The sequence below is a fragment of the Athene cunicularia genome (genome assembly GCF_003259725.1).
Source record: "Athene cunicularia isolate RWA chromosome 1 unlocalized genomic scaffold, athCun1 chr1_part1, whole genome shotgun sequence".
NCBI classification, from domain to species: Eukaryota; Metazoa; Chordata; class Aves; order Strigiformes; family Strigidae; genus Athene; species Athene cunicularia.
The window spans coordinates 124,889,680-124,905,343 of NW_020799091.1; the positions used below are offsets into that span (position 1 = coordinate 124,889,680).

At 52.9% G+C, this 15,664-nt stretch overlaps 1 protein-coding gene across 2 annotated transcripts in view; it reads right to left on the minus strand.

The window, feature by feature from the left end:
- Positions 1-7,640, minus strand: part of GPR156 (G protein-coupled receptor 156) — a 17,667-nt gene extending 10,027 nt beyond the window's left edge. Inside the window, exons 1-5 of one of the 2 annotated variants that reach the window (XM_026856885.1) lie at positions 7,394-7,640; positions 6,149-6,303; positions 5,890-6,032; positions 3,051-3,184; positions 637-772 (exon numbers count right to left, since the gene is read on the minus strand). In XM_026856885.1, coding sequence (XP_026712686.1) covers positions 637-772; positions 3,051-3,184; positions 5,890-5,994 — 375 coding nt within the window. In that variant the 5' untranslated portion in view covers positions 5,995-6,032; positions 6,149-6,303; positions 7,394-7,640. Of the gene's footprint in view, positions 1-636; positions 773-3,050; positions 3,185-5,889; positions 6,036-6,148; positions 6,304-7,393 lie in introns of both variants that reach the window. The other variant, XM_026856878.1, reaches the window with a different exon arrangement.
- Positions 7,641-15,664: the final 8,024 nt, after the last annotated feature.

Consider the following 15,664-nt stretch of genomic DNA (forward strand, 5'->3'; position numbering starts at 1 on the left):
AGAGACAGCCCTGAGAGGCTCTCATCAGAGGGCAGGCAGGGAGAGCCAAGCAGCTTGCGAGCAGCCAGGGCATGAAGGATCCCAGCACCAATAAATCACGTGCTGGCACCTCTGTTAATTATACTCAGCCTGGTGGCTGAGCAGGATGGCAGGGTGTGCTCTCTCCTACTCTCCCACCAGTCCCCAGCCTGGTTAGGACACGGGGTTTAACCACACAGATCAGTGTTTTGATGAAGATCTGCTTTGCAGCCAGAAGATTCACCTGCAACCTCACAGCACATCGGGCAAGGGCCGTGCGGAGGATCCCATGTCCCTGCAGCTCCCCTCTCCCTGTTGCATTTTTTACAAGCCCAGGAGACCCGCCTTGCATCCTGCCGGCATGGCCGTGGTTTGCACAAACAGCAAAGGCCATTCAAAGGGAAAGCACCCGGTTGCGTGTATGTGGAGACCACAGCCTGGCTGAATGCTGTGGTGACAGACTGCAGCTAAGGGAGAGGACGTACAACCACGCACCTACATGCACGTGTGTGAGGTTAATGGTTGGACTAGATGATCTTCACGGTCTTTTCCAACCTTGATAATTCTGTAATTCTGTGATTCTGTGATGGCAGCTGTCCCAGCAAACCCCCCACTCACCTGAATAAGCTTTTCCACTGAGTCTCCAGATGGCAGGCTCTGCTCCTGAATCCCAAAGAGGTAAGCACTAGTGTAAGTCAAGCCACTGCCCAGCAGGGTCACAATGTTCAGATTGGGGCTGGACATCTTCACGATCCTCCAGGAAACAAAGCAGGGAAGGTGGTGACAGTTACTGAGCATCATGGTCTGGCAGCACAGGGGCAAGGTCCTCTTACAGGGATGATGGCGGCCACAGGGATCTGACACACTGTCCTCCCCCAAGCCCCTGTTGCTCACAGCTCCTCCAAAAGCTCAGCCATGGTCCATGCCCTGTATTGCTGGAGTGCTTCACTACCCTTGAAGTATTTGTTTTGCTCTACCCTAATGCTCCTGTGGGACAGCAAGATCCCTCCTCCCCAAAACTGATGGGTACCAGGTTTGCCCCATTGCACCTCTACTCCCTGCATGGATCTGCGGCACAGAAAAGCATCTCTGAGCCAGCGTCTTTATAGACAAAACTGTGGGAAGCCGTGGCCTTTTAGCAGCAAAGCAGGCAGGGTCAGCACAGCTGGGTCTCTCTGCCACCAGCGCCTGTGCCAGGCACACAAAGCTGTGCAGCTGCGCATCCCTGCAGCGGCATGGAGCCGGGGGATGCAAATGCCCCATGGTCACACGGCACAGCACAGCTCAGCACCCTGGCTTCAAGGGCAACATCTTCCTCCACTGTCCTCTGCTGTAAAGGGGCAGAAGTGGAAAACTTCACTGACACAACCCAGGGTGACTGTTCCCAGCAGTAAGCTTTAGGAACAGCAGCTACAAATGCCCCCAGGAACGGGCCCTTTCTACTGCTCCTTCCTTTGAGGAGATACCTCCACCCCCAGCACAGTCTCAACTTCAGGAAGCTGCCAGCAACGTTCAGGTTACAGCTTCCCCTCTGTAATTTCATCCCACCACTCATAAACCTGTAACTGTATTCAGGGAGGGGAGAATCGACCCACCGATCTCTCCCGACCTGTCACCCTTCTCCAGCAAGCCCATCAAGCAAAAGCTGTAGCTCCTGCCATCCCCCTGTGTAGCTCCATCCCTTTGATCTGCTGCTAAGTCCTTGCATTTCTCTAGCTTGAGCTCCATCCTGGCTTGCTGCCTCACAGACACAGAGCCTGGGATTCAACATTCCTCCCTGCCTTCCTCGCCATGCTGGGGAAATATAATCAGCTCACCCTCTCAGCTGCATGCTGAAAAAGGTCTCCTTCGCCCTCCCAGGTTCAGTCGGCAGACCAGTATTTATCTGGTACAGCACAAATAAATAACGCACATTCATTACAGCTTGCTCTAATGAAGGGCCTAAATAATTTGGTCATCGATTAAGGTGGCCACCAAACTCAACACCACTCTGATTCAGTACATCAAGTGCTTGAGCCCAGGATGCAGGTCACGCAGCTACTGCTCCGCAGCAGGCACAGGGCTCAATACAAACCCTTACAAGCAGGACTCCCTGACTGCACCGTGGCGACAAGAAGCATTAAGTTCCTTAATGCAACCAGAGCACTGAAACAGCAGCAGCCCAGGCTGCACACAAATGTGCATCTCTGTGAAAAACATGGAGCACAAAGGCTTTGCCAGGAGAAACTCAGGAGAGGGATGTATGTCAGTGGGGGAGAAGAAGTTGAGAGATGAGGGGACCAATGAGGAGAAGGTGGAACGGAGGCAGGTGAGACATCCAGGATTACTGAGGAAGGCTAAGTGCTGGCTGAGACAGCTTGAGATAAGAGGAATCGCTGAGCCTTCTACTTGATTTGTGCTGCATTCAGGGGAGCAGGCCTTTTTATATCTTTCTGCAGACTCAACAGCACCAAGGAAAGCCTGAACTTCACCACCAGGCTTCTCTCACCAATGGAGATCACGTCTCCCACCAATATGGACAGCCACCAAGATCAAAAATGGTTAGCAGTATCGTCAGTCTACGAGTGGCCCAGCAGCAGGAAGGATATGTGTGCACTATGGAGAGCACGACGGCTTTTCTCAGGAGCTATGCTGCTCAAAGGGATGCTCTCAAGACTGAGGAGTGGAGAAGGAGACCAGCTCTCTTTCTACTAACTCCTGTTGACTATTTTATTGAATAGCACCTTCGGGATGAGACCATGCACTGCTGCTTGTGCCATGCCGGAGGGCATCTATGCTTTGTCTTGTCCACAGCTCCCTGCCTTGGAGAGGAAGGGAGCAGTCTAAGCAGGACTGTCTCCACCAGTGATCAACACTGGGCCTGATGGACAAAGCTGCAATATCCCTGGCATTGCCCTTGCTTGCCCCGTGCTGCTCCTTCAGATTTGTACCCTTCTGACCCTTAGTTGGCCACCAGAGCCTGGTCTTGAAGGAGCCCGATCCCGCTGCTCCAGCTCAGGGGAACTCTCACAGCAGAAGAGGGAAGCCCTTACCTGTTTTTCCTGAAGCGAATCGTGAATACAAGAAAGAAGAGCGCTAGCAGGACCCCTCCAGTCAGGAATGTCCACATAACTCCCAGGAGAGCAGCAGAGAAGGACGGAGAGCTCTTCCCACTGCGGTCAGATGTCTGTGGGAGGCAAAAAGGGGTGAGGAGGAAGAAGACATTGCTGGGGCTCCCAGCAAAGGAGGTCCCTACTCTGGCATGATGGCTCCCTGACAGAAATTGCATCTCCCAAGCCCTCCTCATGAGCAGACTCCCTGGCACCAGACCAAGACCTGCAGGCAGGGCTAATGAGATGCGTGTAGACAGGAAACATACTGTCACTTGCTGAGTGCACAGGAGGAGAAGGCAGTCCAGAAGCCCTCTTCTTATAGCCAACTAGCCAAATACATCATGAAGCCATACAAGTGACTCATAAACCTCAGGCACCCCTCGACGTGGGAGAGGGAAAAAAATGGTGACGGTTCCCCACTGTCCTTCTCTGGAAAGAAACCTCTGGAGAAAGACCTCATGGTACCCCGGTTGGCAGCACGCTTCTTTAGAAAGTTGGGCAGGGCATCCTTGGCTCCCACCCTCACCCCTACACGCAGCAGGTAACGAACCAGCTGGCTGACGTGACTGAGAACCAGCAGCAGAGCTGCCAGTCAGTGCAGAAAATACAGAAAAGGGAGTGGGACAGCGTTTTTCAGACGCGTTAGGCAGTGACACACTAAGCTGGGCTCCACCCGTCTCCCAGCTTGCTGGAAACTAACTTGGTCCTAGGTAGACGTCAGCTGAGAACTGGCTTGTGAGGGACACTCCCAAGGTGGGTATGATGGAGGTACCTCTCTTCTTGCACACAAGTGACCTTAGGGTGTTAAATCTCCATTTTAAAATATTCTCTGCTATTAACACAGAATGGATAAAATGATCCTACGTGAAACAAGAAACGTATTTCCGCTGTGGATCTACAATACTCCAGCATTTTTAACAGGGTGTGCATGTGTGGGTTCGTTCATACGTACTATGTGTGCGTGTTATTGACATCTTTATTTTTCTTTTTAAAACAGCATTACTTTTACTTAACTGCTGGTGCATCCCCTTTAAGTGGTAAGAGGAGGATGGGGACTGCGCTGGGATTACACACCTCCTCACTAACATCTCTAGGCTACGTCCTTTCTCAGGTTTTCCAGTTCACCTGCATGCAATTTCTATGGCAGAAGACTATTTTCTCGACAGTTGCCACTGCTGCAAACTCCCAATTCTTCCTTCAAGGTCTAAGCTGCTTCTGCTTCCAGCCTTACTAGCAATAAATCTGCAGGGAGAAGGCAGTCATTTCGAGCCGATGCCTTGTCTCTCTCTTCCCCAGCTGGGCTCCATCTCCTTGGGCAAGGAAGAATAAGGCACAGCTTGGAGAATTAAAGCCAACACATAATTCTGAAAACAAAAATGTGTCACTGCCACACGAGTGCGGCTGATCTGAGAGCTGCTGGCAACTCACATGCTGGTGCCACGCTGGTGGCGGGGATGCTGGCTGAGGCAAACCCCCAGCCAGCTGAGAGCGTGTGCTGCTGCTGCTGCTGTGTGACGCTGGGATACAGCCGCAGGCACAGCTCAGCTCCGCTTTGCAGCAGTGCGAAGGGATCTCTGGGGAGATATTCATCTCCCTCACGCAAACTGCTGCCCACCTCCACTTCCCTCTCTCCATTCCCTGGGGAGTCTTTTGGCTCTCTGGGAAATGAAGACCACACCAGATGGTGGAGATGGCCAGCCAGGTCAGTTCCCTTCCCCTTACAGCCAGGCCTGCTGTGCAAAAACCCCATCCTTCGGCACAAATCAGGGCCATCTTCCCACCTGCCTGGAGCTCAGAGGGGCTGACAGGGCTGCTCGGGGCCAGTACAAGCCTGTTACACCATCCTATTTCTGCGTCCTGCCTGGCTGAGCCTGAGGGTAACACCTGGCTTTTGCCAGTAAGGTGAGCAGGGCCGACTCAGCATCCCAGGGCTCCCACACTTCACTCCCAGCTGCACCCACCTTTCCACCTCTGGCCCTTTCCCACCTCTGCACGCTCTTCCCAGCAACCACCCAGGGCTCAGAAACACCCCTGGGGTCTCCATTTTCCTTTTCTCAACACACATCCCCCCCCACCCCAACCACTGTTTCCCTGGATGTTGATGCTACTTGAAGTTGATGGAGTGCTTCATTTGCCACTGAGCAGACAATCTTGGCCCTAGCAGGGGGAATACTAATTGTAAGGCAGCTGCCAGAGCCAGAGGAGCCAAGCAGTTTACGGTCTTCTAATTAAAGGCCCGTGGTCGTGCAGGCCGTGGTAGAGAGCTGAGCAGACCAAGCCTTACTAGTCCACGCAGCAGCCTCAAGTGAAGCCAACTGCAACTAAGTGCACCCCAGTGTCACTTCTACTGCCTTAGTCGGGGAGGGGGAGAGGGGGGGGGGCTGTACCATTTATTATAGATTATGACTTTTAATTAAATCCTGCTCTATTCATATTTGAAAAGCACTTTGAAGTTCCAGGGGATGAGAAAGGTCAAGAGCAGAGGAGGCCATTCCAGGCCACTCCTAAGTCGTTGTCATGCTGGCTGACACACAGGAGGGCTGCCTGACACGACTGGGCTGTCGTGGCTGCTTCCTCACCTTCTGTTTAAGTGCTTGGGTGTCATCGAGGCAGGGCTTGTCTTGGAGGCCATCCCAGGAGGTGACAGCGTGCGGCCCCTCGCTGGACCAGGATTGTTTGGTAGCTGTGTCCCTGTGCTCCCCTCTCTATCCCTCCACCCAAATCTACTTCTGCGGAGCAAACCTCATGCCCCAGCGCACTCCCCTGCCTCTGTACGTACCACTGTGACAGTGCAGAGCTCCTGCAGCGCCCGCTGCTGCTGCTCCTGGCTGCCAAAACTGGAGCTGCCATCGCAGAGCTCAGAGCAGTTGAATCCTGGCTCCATAGCACATCCTCAGCCGTCATCCAGCCATATTTTCACCCCTGTTAGAAGGATGAGGTTGGTTTTCTCCAGCGAGAAGCAGCCTTTGGCGAACACCGTATCTCACCCCGTCAGCAGGGTGCAGGGAAGGGGCCTGTCAGCCCACAACTGAGCTTACCCAAACTGATAAACCGATGTGGCACACATCCAGAGCCAGGACGGGGAGCACCCACCTCCTGGCGTCCCTCGGGGTGTCCTCTGAGGCAAGGTGCGTCAGTGCAGGCTGCAGATCCCTGCAGAGCACGGTGGCATCCCGAGCCCTGCTACGTCACCCTGCAAACCAACACACGCCAGGTCACAGCGGCCCCCAGCCCCTGCACCCCAGTTGTGGAGCTGAAACCTGGTGCCATGCCAGCGCGAGCTGGAGCGTGGCACCCCGGCACCCCGTGTTTGCCACAGCTTTCCTCTGCCAACGCATTTTCTCACACCAGTGCAATTTCAGGGCATATCTTTGCAGGTCCCCTTCCCATGCCAGCAGCCACTGACCGTTTCCTGGCACATTTTCTTCTTCCAGCAAAGAATCAGCAAGCGAGGACAACAACAAACAGCAACAAGTGTTGCCATCACTTAATGGGACCAACACCAAGGCCTGGGTGAGCAGGGGAGGAAGACGCCTGAATTAAACACGTACCAAAGTGTTTTGGCTGACTCGGCCCGAGCAGCAGCCTGGCTAGCTGAGGAGCGGGCTGTTTATTAAGGAGATTTAAAAGCCTGGCACCTCTGTGATCCCCATCCCTCCCGGCGCTCTGGCTGCCAGGTATTGTCCCCGCCTGCTCCCACTCCCCTCGCACCACCTTTGCCTCTGTTCCCTCTTTCATTTCTCTTTTTGGTGGGGATTTTAATAGGCCTCATTACCATTTTAGACATGAGGTCATACTTATCCTCAAGCATCTTTACTCAATTACCATTGTCACTGGTTTTAATTAGCTCCCAGTGCACGATCATAAGCAAGTCTCCCGTCGTTCGCAGTTGGGGAGGAAGCGCAATACCTCACTCTCTATTTGCTCCTAACAACAGGTGGCAGGAAAAAAATTATCCATATCATGCTTCTTGGGGCTGCTCCCCAGCTGAGCATCCCCTATGCTCACACTCTGCACCTGGCCCGTGCTCCATCCTTCCCCGTCGCTACTCCCAACACTTCGATCCCCTCTCCTCATGAGTCCTTTCTCTGGAAAAACTCCTGTCATTACATGAGCAAAGAAAGAGTAAATTAAAACAAAGTGTGGTCACTAGAATCTGGATTGAAACTTGCTCTTCCTCTCTGGGGATAATCAGGATTCAAATGCTAGAAAAGCTATGGGTGTCTTTCTCAGCTTGTGTAAACTAATTTTCAGTTTTAGAGAAATTGCTTATGAATCCCAACCTGAAAATGTCAGGGTCAGCAGGCCACTTGTCCAAAATTAGCAGAGCCACCTCCGAAGCCACAACTGCAACTCTCCCACTGGCAGAGGCCCCGACGTACCATGGGTCCAGACGCCGGCCTGCCTGCGCCAGGACTGCCCCAGCGTGAGATCAGTTCGCCACGTCCTACAAACACAATATCACACATTAGCCAGGCTTACAATTTTATATGCATGATAGAGGTTTTTTTCAAGACTGCTGGTGCGAGCCAGCTCCATCAAGCCTCCCTCTCTCTCTCTCTAGCTCATAGCAAACCCTGATGGTGTTTTCCCTCATGGCAGGACCACCTCTGGAGGTTTCCATGCCCTTCATTGCTCAGGCTGATGGATCAGACAAGGGGTACAGCTGCAAGAGATATCCAGCTACTGCAGCAAATGCCAAATGTTGCAACAAAAGTAGAAAGGCAGTGAAGACAAGGAGACAGGCTCCAGGTGAGCAGCTCAGGGGTAACACCAGTAAATGAGACAGTGCGTGGAGGGGCTGCATGCGGTGCCCAGGGAGGGGAGTAGGAGAGGGGCACTGAACTTTTGATGCCAGCAAGATCTGCAGGTGAGCACTGCCCAACCTCCCAAAGGGCTCGACTCCTCCCCATGCCCCCAGGTGTGTTTAAGGACAAGGGGTCTCCCTATAACCTCCTGCCATGTCAGAAGGGGTGCTCACCTCCGAAGTGGATCATTACCAAGGCTGGCCTGAGGCCAGCAGGCACGGCCCTCCCATGGCTCACAAGTGGAGATGTATCCACAAGTTCAGCCTCCACCCTTCTGGGAAGTCACCCCTCCACAGAGGGCAGGAGCCCCTTGGGGTCTCCCCTGCCGCCACCCCACTATCAATAAATAGCTCCCGTGCAATGTTGATAACACTGAGGCCAATTGGTGCTTATTAGTATGCAACAAAGCAAGCACTAGTGTGGTTGTTGCCGAAAGGCAACAGGCATTTCCAGGCCAGCTCCTGCCTCTTGTGAGAGCTGGCAGGAAAGTTGCTCCATGGCCTGGAGAGCATCCAAGGGGGACCAGTGCTGGGGGTGGGTCGCTGTCCTTCAGGGTGAGGTTGGGCAACGGCTGGGGGGGACAGACAGCAACACGGGTAAGAAAACACATCCTTAAAATGCAAGGGTCTCTTGAGGGTAGAGACTTGTGGGGTTTTGGGGTGTTTGTCGTTTTTTTAAGGCCAAAATGTCCAACAATTTCTGTGGATCACTTCAGGAGCAGAATCACAAAATGGTTTGGGTTAGAAAGGACTTTCAAAGATCATCTAGCCCAACCATCCTGCCGTGGACAGGAATATCTTCCACTAGCCCAGGTTGCTCAAAGCCCCGTCCAACCTGGCCTTGAACAGTCCCAGGGAGGGGGCAGCCACAACCTCTCTGGGCAACCTGTGCCAGTGTCTCACCACCCACATTATAAAATATTTCTTCTTTATGTCCAACCCAAATCTACCCTCTTTCAGTTTAAAATTCTCATCTCTTGTCCTGTCACTATAGGCCTTGGGAAAAAGCCTTTCTCTGTCTTTTTTATATACCCCCTTTAAGTACTGGAAGGTCACAATAAGGTCTCCCTGGAGCCTTCTCTTCTCCAGGCTGAACAGCCTCAACTCCCTTTCTCCACAGGAGAGGTATTCCGTCCCTCTGATCATTTTTGTGGCCTCCTCTAGACCCACTTGAACAGGTCCATGTCTTCCCTGTGCTGAGGATCCCAGAGCTGGACACAGTACTCCAGGTTGGGTCTCACCAGAGCGGAGTAGAGGAGCAGAATCCCCTCCCTCACCCTGCTGGCCACACTTCTCTTGATGCAGTCCAGGATACGGTTGGCTTTCTGGGTTGCAAGTGCACATTGCCAGCCATGTCCATTTTTTCACCCACCAGTATCCCCAAGACCTTCTGCACAGGGCTGCTCTCAATCCCTTCATCACCTAAGAGGAGTTAGTTCTCATTTTCTCTGTTTGTCACTCCAGAAACATTAGTCTCCCACTTGGGTAATTTCAGAAGAAAATTCAGCTCCTAGAAAGAGGAAAGGGAAGGCACCTCCTTGTGCTCCTGTTAGCCTGAACATACCAGAGAAAAGGGAAGCCAGAGAGTGATGCTGACTGTAAGTGGAATTTACTGTCACGCGATTTTCAAACCACAGACGTGAGGGATCACCACGAGAGCAGTTTCTGAGAGCCCGCACACCCTGTGGAAGCAGTCACAGCTTCAGGTAAAGCCCTTGCTCAGTTCGCTGGCTCTGTTTGCCTTGTTTTCCTCCCCTTGCCGCCCTCAGTCTCTGTGGTATTACCTCTGCCAGTTGCTTGGGTCATAGTGGCTAGTATTTGACCATGACTGAGCATCAGCGTGCATGTGGACATGATCCAACAAGCCTGAAGTTGATAGGAAACAAGTGGCTGGACCACAAGAAAAATATTAGCACCATCATCTTCTAACGTAAAAAGGAAGGACTGACTGTTAAAAACAATATTTGGATAAAAGCAATTTGTGGTCATCTCAATGGTTGATCCTCAGGGCTGGAAAACTTGTTTCTTTAGATCCTTAAAGACCCAAGATTACTTATCTAGACTAACACATAAATATCCCTCAGAAAAGATCCAGCTGATAACATCTAAATGCACATCTTGACTCTCTCAAAGTTTCTTTTTCCCTTCAAAACCTTTCTTTTGAAAAAGCAGAGCAAAAGAAATTTAAAGAAGCTGAAAAACTGATGCAGCATGTATAGGCCCAGAGCAGGCAGAATGAACGTTTCACCCCAGCCAGCTCCTTTTGATCTAGTGTTGAAAGAGAGACTTCTTCCCAAAGAATAAGGCGATGTCACAGCTCAGTGAATCAAAAGGTAGAAAACTTAAGACATCAAATCGCAGACAACAGAACAATTGCATTTGGAAATGTGCCTTTCATGAGCCCCGCAATCCTGTCCAGCCATATCAGCCTCAACAGAGAAATGGTACGTGTACACCTCTGCAAGGGAAAAGAGCATAGCACATCTAGAGAAGCACATCTGTTGGGAAGAACCTCTTGGGAAGATGCCTTTGTGGCCAGCTGGGTCCCGTGGCTTTGCTGCATGCCAGGGAGGCAGCTCAGAGGAACAACCAGGGGGGAAGGAGAGATGTGCAGAGAGCAGAGCCACTCCTGCCGTCTCAGGAAGGGAGCAGGAGGACCTCGGCTCACCCATGGCAGGTCTGTGCTGCTTCTACCACTACTGAGGGGAGATGGAGGTCTGCTGGTAGGGATGGGGCCCAGCTAGACAGGACACCAGGCTGCATGCTTAAAACAGCAAGTTGTCCAGCTAACTGTTCCAGTGAGATGAACGACACGAGATGGGGTTTAGCAATTCAAAAAACACTGGCACTTCTGAGACAGGCTCCTGCTTTTCCCTTCTGCTCTTCTTGTCCAACAAGATCACTTCTTGTTTGACCTGAGAAACCTGCAATATTGCCAACCCCAAGGTGATAAAAAAAAATTCACAAGCTAGACTTACTGCAACACCCCCCCTCAACAGAGCTAGTTAAAAATCATGAGTAAAAACGCACGTATCTTGAAGCTTATTTTGATTTATATTTAAAACTTCATCATCTAAGTTTTCACATTTTCCCCTGCAAACACAAAAGGAAAAAGAACCAAGAAACTCTGCTCATCATGTAACCCTGAAGCCTGCATTACAAAGCCTCATTCCCTGGGAACGCCAGGGAGTTGCAAAGCCATCACCCTACTTCTCAGCAACCGTGCCACGCTCTTGCTCCATCCCACTCTCGCCCCTGGGATTTCCAGAGGCACATCCAGGCCTCTCGGATATCTTCATTGCTGGCAGACAGGCAGTGAGCTCACTACACAGCCATGTCACAGGGCCCAAATCAGATCATCTTCCCACCCAGGCAGTGTCCCCAGCTACGCTCCATGCCCCATGCCCAGGGTAGGGCTGATAACTACCAGGTGCTGCAGGATCTTGCCACATGCAGGGTCAGGAGATGCAGGACAAGCTGCTTCCAACAGCGGGTGGCTCTGAAACTTGAAATTCCATGTTGTCTGAAGCTAGCTGCAATTTTGAAGCCTACTAACTCTTTCTGATAGCATCTCCCATAATCACGAAGGCAATTGCTTCTGAATGCTGATCTTTCTGATCACCCCAGTGCCGCTGTAGGTCCCTCAGCTCTGGAGGATGGCACCAGGCTGGCACATTTAGCTCTGTGTCTAGTCTTTTTAACTTTTTAAATGCAAATTAAATACCCACCCACCTCTTTTCAGTTCTGTGGTTTACATTTTGAATTTAAAGAAACCTCCATGCAAAAAAAAAGGAGGTTTCATAACTTTTTTGAACCAGCACTTGATCCTGCAAGGAGCTGACTCACCAATCTCCCACCAGGTAGCTGATAAGGCTTTTAACTCTCTAATTGCCATGCAATGATAAGCATGCAAGAAACAGACTAGGTTGGAGTTGCTTGAAGGAAGGAAAACTGGGAGGAAATACTGAGAGCCCCGGGGAGCTTGACACAAATGAGACCAACATGACCAGGGCTCACAGGGAGGTGAACAAAATGCCTGGAGCTGCCGCTGTGCACGCAAAGACCCGAGCCCCTCTATGTGCCCAGCTGTGGCAGTGGCTGAGCAGCACATGGACAAAAGGAGCATAAACCTCCAGATATCTGTCTCTCCAAAGCAGCTGGGAGCTCAGGGGTTGAGACCCCACCGCCCGTCATGCTGAGTTCATCCCCGTTTGCACCAGGCAGTTTAGCAGGGCTCCCCGTGCAGCGTCCAGCCGCAGCGGGAAACAGCCAGAAACCCCTCGGAAAGCTCCTTCCTGCTGAATTTAAGTTGGTACCTCCAGGTGGAAAGCACTCTTTCTGTGGTGAATGAGAGAGGTGGCAGGATCTGTGCTGCAAGACAGCAGCCTCACCACTCTGGGCTAAGGCGGGCGCAGGTCCCCCACCAGAAATGGGGCAGGGGACATGGAGAATCACAGAATCATCTCGGTTGGAAAAGACCTTGAGGATCATCCAGTCCAACCATTAACCTCAAACTGACCGTTCCCAACTCCACCAGATCCCTCAGCGCTGGGTCAACCCGACTCTTCAACCCCTCCAGGGATGGGGACTCCCCCCCTGCCCTGGGCAGCCCATTCCAACGCCCAACAACCCCTTCTGCAAAGAAATACTTCCTCAGAGCCAGTCTGAAGTCTGACCCTGCCCTGGCACAGCTTGAGGCCATTCCCTCTTGTCCTGGCGCTGGTTCCTTGGTTACAGAGACTCATCCCCCCTCTCTGCATCCTCCTTTCAGGGAGCTGTAGAGGGCCATGAGGTCTCCCCTCAGCCTCCTCTTCTCCAGACTAAACCCCCCCAGTTCCCTCAGCCGCTCCCCATCAGACCTGTGCTCCAGACCCTGCACCAGCTCCGTTGCCCTTCTCTGGACACGCTTGAGTCATTCAATGGCCTTTTTGTGCCTGAAGCACAGCTCTGAGAAGATAAGGTGCTGCTCCTCAGCCCTTTCCCATGCCCAAGTCTCTGCCCTCCAGCTGGAGGTTATGGCACCAGCAGCCATGCTGCATGAACAGTGAGGCCAAGCAGAGGTTTTTCACCACTTTGGACAAAATCTTGGAGTTTCATAATTCCATAATGACTTCGTCAATCATTTCATTTATTAGGGGGAGACTGCACCCATAGGTGCTGTTTTGCCTCCACAGGGCAACCTCCCCATTTGTCCCCAAGCCCTGGATCGGGAGGGTCCCCATCCAAAGTGCTGGGTATGTGGCAGATGAGCCCAAAGTGGGGTGGCAGGGGCTGCCTCTCCAGAAACATGCTGTCATTTCCATGCTGAACAGCACCTTCATCACAAAGAGGCAGAAGCCCTGTGCCTACAGAAACACGGCTCCAGCCCGTCGCACTGCCGGGCACACCCAGGGAGAAGAAACGTTGGAGGCATCCCCAAGCATCTGCTTCACATTTTGCCATCCCTGCATCCCAGGCAGCTGCTGTGGGGCAAGCAGTGAGCCCCCATCTGCAGGGCTGGTCCATCCTGCATCCCTGCCTGAGGGATCGCTCCCACATCCCTGCCCCAGGGAGGCCGGCACCTTGTCAAAGGACAAGGATGCTGCAGGCTACCCCGCTATGACTTACACTTGCCTACTAGGACACTGATTCAAGGCACTGTGACAGTATCCCGATGCAGCATCAACAGGTCTCAGTGCTCAGAGCCTGAGGTCTCTGCCCATCCATGTTGCTTCTGTTGCCTGTATCGTCCTCTCCTGCTTCCATCTGTCCTTCAAAAAACTGCCTTTCCCCAGGCCATTCTCATCAAATACTGCTACTTTCTGCTCTGTGCATATGCCCCAACGTGCTGCTCCGAGGCACAGCTCAGCCCGGAGCACTGCTGCTGGCAGCTCCAGCATCCCTCGCACACATCAGCTCCCTCTGCCTTCGGGGTGTTTGCACCAACCCGACGAACTGCAACACGCCAAACAGCCTTATGGGAAGGTGTAGCCTGCATTTTTTTCACTCTTAACTGTACCATCTTCAGAAAGCCACCATGAATATGAGGTAAAAAAGCCTGATGATTTAGTATTTTGATTTACAAGAGAGATCTACCTTGTGGTTGAGGTGTGTATGACTTAATTAAAAAGCAGGGGCTCACCCCCACTGAAGCTATTTGCTGCTGAGCTATCAAACGCAGAGGAGGAAGAGGCCACAGTGGGAATATTTTCATATAGTTACTTTTCAGATGGAGCCTATGCCCTCAAGAGCTCTCCCTTTCCAAAGCTGGCAGAAATCTACAGCTGCTCTTTCATGCAACCAGACACCAGCCCCTCACAGCACGCGCACCCCCACACAAGCAGGGCTAGGATGACCAGGTTGCAAAGCCGGACAGCCACAAGCAAGGGGACAGCTGCTAACACTAAAAAGGTCGGCATAAAGGTCGGCATCTTTTTTCTTTCTTTTTTTTTTTTTTTTCCTTTTAAATCTGGCGGGATTTTGCAAATCAGGCGACATATTGCGTCCCTAAAAGAGGAGGCAGAATGGAACAACGAAGCTCTTTCACCTCGCCCCTGCTGCCCAAGCAGCAGGGGGTATTTCCCCCTAGGAGACAGATTTGGCTCAAGGCTCTGAACGCTGGAGATGTCCACAGCTCATGTAGCTCACCTCCTGGCTAAGCTGGCTGCCAAACTGCACCCAGCGGTCCCCTGCTGTGGCTTCTCATCCCTTTGCTGGGTAAAGCAACCACCCCATCAAGGGACGGGGCCACATCAAGGTTTCCACGAGGTTTGCCAGCCAGGGCTCCCTGCAGATGGAGGCCAAGGCTTGCTCAGGGGTTGAGGGGTGCAGCTCCAGAATTGGAGGCACGACTGAGTCTGGGTGGAAAGCACTAGTTGTAAACTGTGCAGGCAGAGGGGCCTGCCCTAAGAGCCATACACAATGCCCTGGCACCAGGCGGGCGAGGATATGTGGGAGATACATCAAGGATGCATAAGAAACGCCAGCTGCAACTCAACACTGACAGCTCCTGGTTACCAGGGATCCAGTTTCCTTGGCCTCCTCCCTGCCCCTCTCAGGCTGCAGAGCATCTGTGGGGCAGCGGAAAATCCAGGTCTGGGTGAAGGCTCCATGAGTTGCCCTCCCCGACACATGACCGAGCCCAGGGGAGCTGCGTGATGCTCAACTCCGGCAGCCGGAGAGGAGCAAACCCACCGGGTCCTGGAGTGCTTCCCGGGGGGGCTCTCACCCCTAGCGAGCCTGGGCAGGGCCGTGGATCCCACACCAAAGGGGCACACGGGTCCCTCTCTCTCCGTCTCCCCCAAAGGGTTGCACCGCAGGGTTGGTTGCAGCCTTTCTTCCCCCCAGGTTAAACTCCGCGACACATGCAGCTTGCCCAAGGAGCAGCAGCAGTCTCCTTAGAACAAACCAGCCAGTGCTGCAACTTCACCTCTTTGCCTCCTGCAAGACGGCCCTTTTCTATGGCAAAGTGCCGGCAGGATCCCCGTCCCATTCCCATTCCCGCTCCCACTCTATGGCGCTGCCGGGAGCGTTTGGGAACGTATTTTCTAGGGAGCTACAGAACACGGGCACAAGTCCACTTCGAGCTCGGGGGTGCACTGCGGGCCCCGCCAAGGCAGCGAAGGGCAAACGGGGAGCCCTCCATCCCCCAAATGTGACCCCACCGCGGAGCAGGGGGTGCTCGGGGTGCCGCCACGCTCGCCACCCCCCGCCCCGGCAACTGCCAGCCCAGCCCCACGGCCTCGCTGCGCTGGGGGTCTCGCAGGGC